At 59.2% G+C, this 8,919-nt stretch overlaps 1 protein-coding gene across 5 annotated transcripts; it reads left to right on the top strand.

Annotated features, from left to right (window-relative positions):
• Positions 1 to 8,736, top strand: STAP2 (signal transducing adaptor family member 2). 5 transcript variants are annotated; one of them, XM_012769271.3, is made up of 13 exons: positions 2 to 215; positions 2,789 to 2,860; positions 3,011 to 3,133; positions 4,152 to 4,208; positions 4,663 to 4,763; positions 5,874 to 6,008; positions 6,616 to 6,685; positions 6,775 to 6,877; positions 7,000 to 7,065; positions 7,821 to 7,991; positions 8,078 to 8,167; positions 8,245 to 8,319; positions 8,586 to 8,736. In XM_012769271.3, exons 1-13 carry the CDS (start codon positions 114 to 116, stop codon positions 8,639 to 8,641), a joined length of 1,221 nt encoding a protein of 406 aa, XP_012624725.2. In that variant the 5' UTR covers positions 2 to 113; the 3' UTR covers positions 8,642 to 8,736. The 5 variants fall into 5 exon arrangements, with proteins under 5 accessions (XP_075854240.1, XP_012624725.2, XP_012624724.2 ...); XM_012769270.3 differs by having other exon boundaries at positions 4 to 215; positions 8,577 to 8,736; XM_075998125.1 differs by lacking the exon at positions 7,000 to 7,065 and having other exon boundaries at positions 1 to 215; positions 8,577 to 8,736.
• Positions 8,737 to 8,919: the final 183 nt, after the last annotated feature.

Below are 8,919 nucleotides of genomic sequence, written 5' to 3' on the forward strand. Positions count from 1 at the left end.
GGCTGACAGAGGAGAGGAAATTCCCTTGGAACCTGTTTCTCAGCCTCCTGGGCTTCCTGGCCCAGCTAGGGAGCTCGCTGGAATTAGAGGCCCGGCTGAAGACCCAGGCCGCCATGGCCTCGGCCCTGCACCCACCCAGGGCCCCCAAGCCCAGGAGTGCCCTGCGCTCACACTACTATGAGAGCTTTCTGGAGAAGAAGGGGCCCTGTGACCCGGTAAGGAGGAAGGCAGGGCAGGGAGCCGGGTACTGCTGGGCCACCCCCGGCAGGTGTGGCGCCGCTCTGAGCCTCAGTTTACCCACTGGCTAAGGGGGCAGGGTGGGTGCTGGGTGGGGCAGGGCACGTGCTGGGGCTGGAGAGGGTTCTGGCCGTCCGTGGGTCTGTCTCTGTCTGTGTCTCTGTGTCTCTCTCTGCCTTTCTCTAACTTGATAGCTTTCTCTTTCTCTTTTTCCCTGTGTCTCTCTCTGTCTCAGTCTTTCTCTCTGTCCCCGTCTCCCTCGTCTCCCTTTCCTTCTCTTGGATACAAACAAAGTCGGGGACTTCCTCCAGGAAATGCAGAGCCAGCTGGCTCCCTTCCCTCCTCCCCCTCCCAGTCCAGAAGGAACTCCGGGAACCTAAGCAGCAGGGTTCAGGGCTAGGACAGTGCCAGGTGGGGACATTAAGAGCTGGGGGGTGGGGGCAGGGGCAGGACCAGATACTGACCATGGGACCCACACGTGTGTGTCTGTGTGTGTCCCAGCCTGAGGCCCCCTCTCTCTCCCCACATCCCATATCCTCTTTCTTTCTTTCTTCTTTCTTTTTTTTCTTTCTTCTTTCTTTCTTTTTCTTTCTTTCTTTCTTTCTTTCTTTCTTTCTTTCTTTCTTTCTTTCTTTCTTTCTTTCTTTCTTTCTTTCTTTCTTTCTTTTCTCTCTCTCTCTCTCTCTCTCTCTCTTTCTTTCTTTCTTTCTTTTTTTTTCGACATGGTCTTGCTCTGTCGCCCAGGCTGGAGTGCAGTGGTGTCATCGTATCTCACTGCAGCCTCCAACTCCTGGCCTCAATAGATCTTCTTGCCTCAGCCTCCCAAATAGCTGGGGCTACAGGTGCCGACACCATGGCCTGGATAATTTTTTATTGTTTTGTAAAGATGGGATCTCGCTCTTGCTCAGGGTGGTCTCAAACTCCTAGCCTCAAGTGATCCTCCTGCCTCGGCCTCCCAGAGTGCTGGGATTACAGGCGTGAGCCGCTCGTCCACATATTCATTGTCTGATACAGCCCAAACCACCCACTCCCTGCCCGCCTCCCTGCCTCTGCTGCTAGGGTTCCCCCCACCTGGAGCGGCTGTTCCCGCTGCCTCCGCGTGTCCAAATCCTCCCCAACCAACTGCTGCTCTGGAGGCAGCGGACCATGGTTGTTCAGAAAGATCATGGGCCCCAGAGTTCAGGAGATCCAGGTTCAAATCCCCGCTGCACCTCCCAGGCCTTAAGCAAGTGAGTCTCCACCTTTGAGCCTCAGTTTCTCTCCTGCGAAATAGGTAAGTTAGGGCTGCAGTCACACTTAGCACATTGGGGCCTGGTCACTGCAGGCCCCGGTGTTGTACATGTTTGAACCTGCCTCATTCTCACAAGAGCCATAGGAGGTGCTTGAAGGAGGTGCCATAAGCCAGGCGCAGTCGCTCCCGCCTGTAATCCCAGTACTCTGGGAGGCTGAGATGGGAGGTTCACTTGAGGTTAGGAGTTCAAGACCAGCCTGACCAAGAGCGAGAATCCATCTCTAAATAATAATATAATATATAATTATAATGAAATAATAATAATAATAAAGGTGGTACCATTATTATCACCATTTTATAACTGGAGAAATGGAGCCACAGGGAGCTCCAATAAGTTGCCCAGCAGCACAGAGCTGGTGCATGATGAAGCAGGTCTGATCATACTGAGTTTAATCATGTATTGCTCCGTTCCCAGGGCCTGGAGAGAGCTGGCACATAGTAGTCCCTCAGCAAATTTAGTGGCATGCATGTATGTAGTGTGGGTATTGATGGATGAACAGATGGATGGGTGGATGGGTACGTGGATGGATGGATGGATGAATTATGGATGGGTGGGTGGATGGATGGATGGATAGATGGATGGAAGGATGGATGAATTATGGATGGGTGGATGGATGGATGGATGAATTATGGATGGTTGGATGGATGGATGGGTGGATGGATGGATGAATTATGGATGGGTGGATGGATGGATGGATGGGTGGATGGATGGATGGATAGATGGATGGATGGGTGGATGGATGGATGGATGGATGGAAGGATGGATGAATTATGGACGGGTGGATGGATGGGTGGGTGGATGGATGGGTGGATGGATGGATGAATTATAGACAGGTGGATAGATGGGTGGATAGATGGATGGGTGGATGGATGGGTGAAAGGATGGATGGATAGATAAGTAGATGGATAGATGAATGGACAGAACACCATAAAGCCAATTAATTCCAATTACTCCTGGAGCCCCCACCTCCATAGACTGGGGGGCTGCTGTAGGTCCCCCATCCCATCACGGTTCCCTTTGGTCCTTTCTCAGAGGAAAACAGATACCTAGAAGCCAGGCCATGGGTGGGGAAGGCCTCTCTACAAAGGCAACACTTGACCAGAAGCCCAAAGCAGGTGGTGAAGGGAGGAGAGTGAAGATCTGGGAGAAGAGTGGGGCAGAATGGAGCAGCCAGTGCGAAGGCCCTGAGGCAGGAGCGAGCAGAGTGGAGGTGCCAGCTTTGCCACCTCACCTCCTCTCTCTCCACCTCTGGCCCCCAGGATTACAAGAAGTTCTGGGCAGGACTCCAGGGCCTTACCATCTATTTCTACAATAGCAATCGGGACTTCCAGGTAAGCAGGGGGGTGGAGGCTCGGGAGCTGGCCCACCCTTGAGCCCAGGGACCAAGCAGAGATTGGCGTGGCCAGGGCAGTGGCTACATCATCCAGGGGGCCACAGGGGCCACGGGGCTGGTGCTCAGACCCCCCATTTCTGCACCCCAGCACGTGGAGAAGTTAAACCTGGGCACATATGTGAAGCTCAGGGACGAAGCTCCCAGAGGGAGCTCATGGGACCCTGGAACCTACTTCAGCCTGGTCCTCTCCAACCAGGAGATCAAGTTCAAGGTAGGTCCTTTGGTGGGGCTGGTGGGAGATGCTCCCTCCGGGTCGTGCTCACCATTAGCACACACGAACGTGGAGTCACGCGGACTCTTCCACTGGGTTGGTGACATTGGGCAGGTCACTCAACCTCTCCGGGCCTCAGATATCTGTGAGAGCTCATCAGGAGAGGCACAGCCCGTGCAAAGGCCCTGGGGCAGGACTGTGCATGGCATGTTGGAGGCACAGCAAGGAGGCCCGTGTGGCTGGAGCAGAGTGAGGAGGGGGAGTGAGGGAGGAGGGGAGGGGGGGACAGGGCAGGTGGGGAGGACTTTGGCTTTGACCCTGAGGGAGGTGGGAGCTATGGGAGAGGGGTTTCGAGCATCAGAGGTATGTGATCTGATTTGTCTTTCAAATGTGAATATAATCACATTAAAAATAATAACATCCCACATGACTGCAGACTCACTGGACCTTCATAACAGCCCTTGGAAACAGGCACTATAACTCCTCAGCCCCATTTCACAGATGAGTAGACTGAGCCTCATGGACACAGACTCGTTCTTTTTTTTTTTTTTTTTTTTTTTGAGACAGAGTATCACTCTGTTGCCTGGGCTAGAGTGCAGTGGCGTCAGCCTAGCTCACAGTAACCGCCTGGCTAATTTTTTCTTTTTTTTCTTTTTTTTTTTTATAACATGTTAAGAGCTGTATAATTTTTTCTATATATGTTTAGTTGTCCAATTAATTTCTTTATTTAGTAGAAATGGGGTCTAAGAGCTGTATAATGTTTTCTATATATGTTTAGTTGTCCAATTAATTTCTTTATTTAGTAGAAATGGGGTCTAAGAGCTGTATAATGTTTTCTATATATGTTTAGTTGTCCAATTAATTTCTTTATTTAGTAGAAATGGGGTCTCGCTCTTGCTCAGGCTGGTTTCGAACTCCTCACCTTGAGCGATCCTCCCGCCTGGGCCTCCCAGAGTGCTGGGATTACAGGCCTGGCCACTGCGCCCGGCCCAGACTCCCTCTTTCTTTCCCTCCCTAGGCAGAGAGCCTGGAGTCTCGGGAGATGTGGAAAGGCTTCATCTTCACGGTGGTGGAGGTAGGAAGAGTCGCCCGCCCTGCCAGTCCCCAGCAGGCCTCCCCAGACATCCTTTGTGTCCCTCCTTCATTCCCGAAAGAGCCTCTGCAGCATCGCACGGGGTCTCACACTGCTGGCCCGCGGGCCACCTGCAACCGAAACATCTTCTGTCTCGCCACAGAGTGCTAAAACTTTTTAAACTAGCTGCCATCATTTACAAACCAGGCATTTTAGTGCACACTCCTGACTTCTCTGTCGTCACTGGTTTCCTGCTGGCCCCTGCAGGGCACTGAGTTCGAGACCCCATCCGCGACATCCCTTCCGCCATCGCCAAACTCCTCTTTTTCCAATTTCTGGGGTTTCTCAAGGCCTTCTTTGCCCCTGAGGAGCCCTTGGCGGCCCCCCGCACTGCGGCCTCAGTTTGCTGCTCTGCGACATGGGCACAGCCGCTGCTGTCTGTCCCTCCGCCCCTCAGCGCCGCGTCCCCGCCAATCTGACCCTGCTGCCCGGACATCTGTACATGATGGCTGAGGCCCTGGCCAAAGAAGAGGCGCGCCGCGCGCTCGAGACGCCCTCGTGAGTGCACCCCGCCCGAGGGCTGCAGGGGGACAGGCGGAGGGTGGGCGGTGAGCTGGGTCTCCTGAGCCGCGTCTTGGGGTGAGTGCTGGGCGGGATTAGGGCTGGGGGCGGGGTTATGTGGGGAGGCGTGGCCAGGTCTCCGGGGGCGGGGTTATGTGGGGAGGCATGGCTGGGTCTCCGGGGGCGGGGTTATGTGGGGAGGCGTGGCCGGGTCTCTGGGGGCGGGGTTATGTGGGGAGGCGTGGCTGGGTCTCCGGGGGCGGGGTTATGTGGGGGGCGTGGCTGGGTCTCCGGGGGGCGGGGTTATGTGGGGAGGCGTGGCCGGGTCTCTGGGGGCGGGGTTATGTGGGGAGGCGTGGCTGGGTCTCCGGGGGCGGGGTTAAGTGCGGGAGGTGTGGCTGGGCCTCCAGAGGCGGGGTTATGTGGGGAGGCGTGGCTGGGTCTCTGGAGGCGGGGTTATGTGGGGGCGTGGCTGGGCCTCCGGGGGGCGGGGTTAAGTGCGGGAGGTGTGGCTGGGTCTCCGGGGGGCGGGGTTATGTGCGGGGGCGTGGCTGGGCCTCCGGGGGGCGGGGTTATGTGGGGAGGCGTGGCTGGGTCTCTGGAGGCGGGGTTATGTGGGGGGCGTGACTGGGTCTCCGGGGGGCGGGGTTAAGTGCGGGAGGTGTGGCTGGGTCTCCGGGGGCGGGGTTAAGTGCGGGAGGTGTGGCTGGGTCTCCGGGGGCGGGGTTATGTGCGGGAGGCGTGGCTGGGCCTCCGGGGGCGGGGTTAAGTGCGGGGGTCGGGGCCTTGGCCTGGGGGCAGAGCATGTCTTCCGGGGGCATTTCTGGATACCTAGGGAGCGGGGCAGGGCTTCCAGGGGAAGGTCCAGGTAGGAGTTTGGAAGGCGGGACAGGTTCTCCAGCGGAGAGTCCTGGGGGACGGGGCTGGGTCTCCGGGGACCGGACTAGGTGCCTAGAAGGCGGGGCTCGGACTCCGGGGTCGGGCCCGGGAGCAGGGCAGGGTCCCCCAGGCCTGGGCCTAGGGCATGGGGTCGGGTGGGGGTCAGGGTCGAGGTGTGGTTACGTGCGGAAGTGCGAGGCTGGGTCTCCGGGGTGGGGCCTGTCCCAGGTGCTTCCTGAAGGTGAGCCGGCTGGAGGCACAGCTGCTCCTGGAGCGCAACCCCGAGAACGGAAACCTGCTGCTGCGGCCCAGCGGGGACGGCACCGACGGGGTGTCGGTGACTACACGACAGAGGCTCAACGGGTGCGCATGCTGGGGAGCCGGTGTGGGAAGGCCGCCTGGGGGCGTGGGCAGAGGCAGGGGCGGGGCTGGCTCCTTGAGCGGGTGGGGTCCTGGAGGCGGGACCAGAGCTCCTGGGTCGGGGATCCCGAGGCTGGCCCCGCCCCAGGGATGGGTTAAGGCCTGGGGGCGAAAGTAGGGCCCGGGCAGGGCTGCAGACCCTTTTGTCCTGGGAAGGGGCCGGCCACTCTGTAGTGGAGTCAGACCCCGGGGTTAGGGCAGAGGCCGGGTCTGGAGCAGGGACAAAGTCAAGTCCAGGGGTGCCAATGAGCCCTTTGGGCGGGGCCTGGCCCTGGGGGTGGAGCCATGGCCAGGCCCCCGGGGAGTTCAGTGGGTGGGGGGTGCTCTGGAGGCGGAGCCACACGGAGGCTGGAGTCAGAGCCAGACAATAAATTCTCAGGAAGCCCAGGGTTGGGGACGGGCCGTGGAGAAAGTGGTGTCAGGGTCTGGGGGCGGGGCCACTACACGGGGCGGGTCTTTCCCTGGGGGTGGAGTCAGTCGGGGCCAGGTGGTCTTTGGGGGCGGTGGGGACCCCAGAGCCTAGCCACGCCCTCGCTCACTGCCTGCGCAGGGCGTACGTGTTCCGGCACTACAAGGTGAAGCGGGAAGGCGCCAAGTTCGTGATCGACTTGGAGGAGCCGGTGAGCGTTGGGCCTGGGTGCCCAGAGGGGGCACTGGCAGGGTCGCGCCCTGCCCAGCGGCCCTGACCGCGCACCCCATCCGCCCCCAGTTCTCCTGCTCCTCGCTGGACGAGGTGGTCAACTATTTCGTGACGCACACCAACAGGGCACTGGTGCCCTTGTTGCCGGACGAGGACTACGAGAAGGTGCTAGGTGGGTGCTGCTTCGGGAGCTCGGGGACCCAGTCCGCGCCCCTCCCGCCCCTGCCCGCACGGGGACACCCTGGGGCCGGCCCCGGGCGCTGCACCCCTTCTAGGCCACCCTCTGTGTTCTAGGCTACGTGGAAGCGGATAAAGAGAACGGCGAGAGTGTGTGGGTGGCGACCTCCGCCCGGCGCCCAGGTGACGCCCTCATCCAGCCACACCCCCTCCGCCCACGCGTTGCAGACACAGAAATTACCCAGCCCCGGCCCTCGAGAGGCTCCCAGTTTGGTGGTAGGGTGGCAGACAGGGCGGGACACAGACGCTGTCATCTCCGTGGGGTCAGACCTGGGGTGGAGGAGAAAGCTGGGTGGGCAGTGCCTAGATTTGGGGAGAAGTGGGGGGCAGGGCAGGGGAAGGCTTCCTGGAGGAGGGGGGTGTTTGCAGAAGGTCCCCAGGGATTTTAATGCTCCATGAACTGTGTCTGCCTGCAAAACCAGAAGCTCGCATACACCCATGTAGACACTGCACCTCCACACCTGCCTAAATACACCTGTCCCGCAATTCCGGTCATATGTACACCCTACGTGGCACAGATATACCTATCTTAAGCCACAGTCGCAGGTACACAAATGCAGACACATCCGTTCACAAGCACAAAATCAGACACTTGTAGACACATATGCATAGCACCCTGATCTCTAGTATGTCCCTTAGCAGGTGTGCAGTGTCATGCACACAGACATACGATAGGCACCGCATGTACATACCTGGTACCTGTATTACGCTGGTGCACATTCAACCAGTGTGCATGTTTATGCTACACGGAGACATAAATACAGCTCATAAATGGGCACGTGCACGGGGACACGTGTGTAACCACGGTTGCCCACAGACCTGCCCTGAGGTGTCCCTGCACCACGTGGGGCCACTCAGTGACTGCCTTCCCCCATCAGGTCCTGCACCTGCCACAGGCAGCCCCAAGCTGCCGCCTCCTGAGTCCCTGCCTCTGTCCAGCCAGAACAAGGTGCCTCTTTTACCTCCCCTGCCCCCGCTGCCAGGCCAGGAGGAGGACTACGTGACGCCCATTGGAGACGCCCCGGCTGCTGAATACGAGAACCAGGACGGTGGGTGGGGCCAGGGCTGCTGAGGGCCGGGGTGGGGGCAGCAGGCCAACAGCGGGATGTGACATGCCACACCTCTGTCCACGCAGTGCCTTCCCCTAGTGGGCCCATTATCCCGAAACCCAAGTTGGCAAAAGTTCAGGCAAAGCTTCCAAGGCCATCCACTGCACCCAAGCCAGGTAGGGGCCCCTCCTCCCCAGTCCCTGTCCCATCGGATGGCCGACTGACCCGGGACCTCACCTGCCATCTCTTGCAGACCTCAAACTCCTGAACAGCGGCCTCACCAGGAAGCCGGCCGCCAGCGAAGCTCAGCCTTTCTCTGCCACAGCAGGTGTGGGGCCTGGGGATCCATGCAGGGCAGGCTTCCCAGGTGTGTGACCCACGCAGTCACCCAGGGCCCCGAGCTCCAAAGCTTCCTGCCGGTGAATGTCTTGCTGTCACCGTCTTGAAATCCCTAATGCTTTGGAGCACATTTTCCTTTTGCACCGGGCCCTGCAAATCTGTAGCCCGTCCTGGGTGGATGTCGGGGGGCAGGGCAGGGACTGGGGGTCCCTGGCCCAGCTGAAGCCTCAGGCGCTGACCCCCCAGGGCTGGCAGAGGTGACCGCGGAGCTGCAGGAGAAGCTGCAGAGGCGGCGGGCGCTGGAGTACTGATGCGGACGCGGCGGGGGACCGGCGGGCCAGTCTCGGGGCAACAGCCCAGCAGGCAGCTCCTGTCTCCCGGGATTAAAACTCAAGTGACCTCCAGACCCACGTGTGTGTTTGGCTTTGCCTGGGAGGTGGGAGTGAGGCTCCGTTGGAGCCAATGATTATCAGCTCTGCAAAACCCACCACCTCGCCCTGCCAGAAAAGCCCATCTAACAGCTGGCAATACTGAGGTCCCAGCGCCATACGACAGACACACCCACCCGGCCCCAAAGAACCAGCAGCAC

Source organism: Microcebus murinus, chromosome 27 (genome assembly GCF_040939455.1).
Source record: "Microcebus murinus isolate Inina chromosome 27, M.murinus_Inina_mat1.0, whole genome shotgun sequence".
NCBI classification, from domain to species: domain Eukaryota; kingdom Metazoa; phylum Chordata; class Mammalia; order Primates; family Cheirogaleidae; genus Microcebus; species Microcebus murinus.

Bases quoted from the DNA above. Each gene is read 5' to 3' on its own strand.
- STAP2 (XM_012769270.3), top strand. From the start codon at position 114: ATGGCCTCGGCCCTGCACCCACCCAGGGCCCCCAAGCCCAGGAGTGCC. The intron at 6,878-6,999 runs GTGGGTGCTGCT...TCTGTGTTCTAG, and splicing joins GGACTACGAGAAGGTGCTAG to GCTACGTGGAAGCGGATAAA. The intron at 7,992-8,077 runs GTGGGTGGGGCC...CTGTCCACGCAG, and splicing joins TGAATACGAGAACCAGGACG to TGCCTTCCCCTAGTGGGCCC.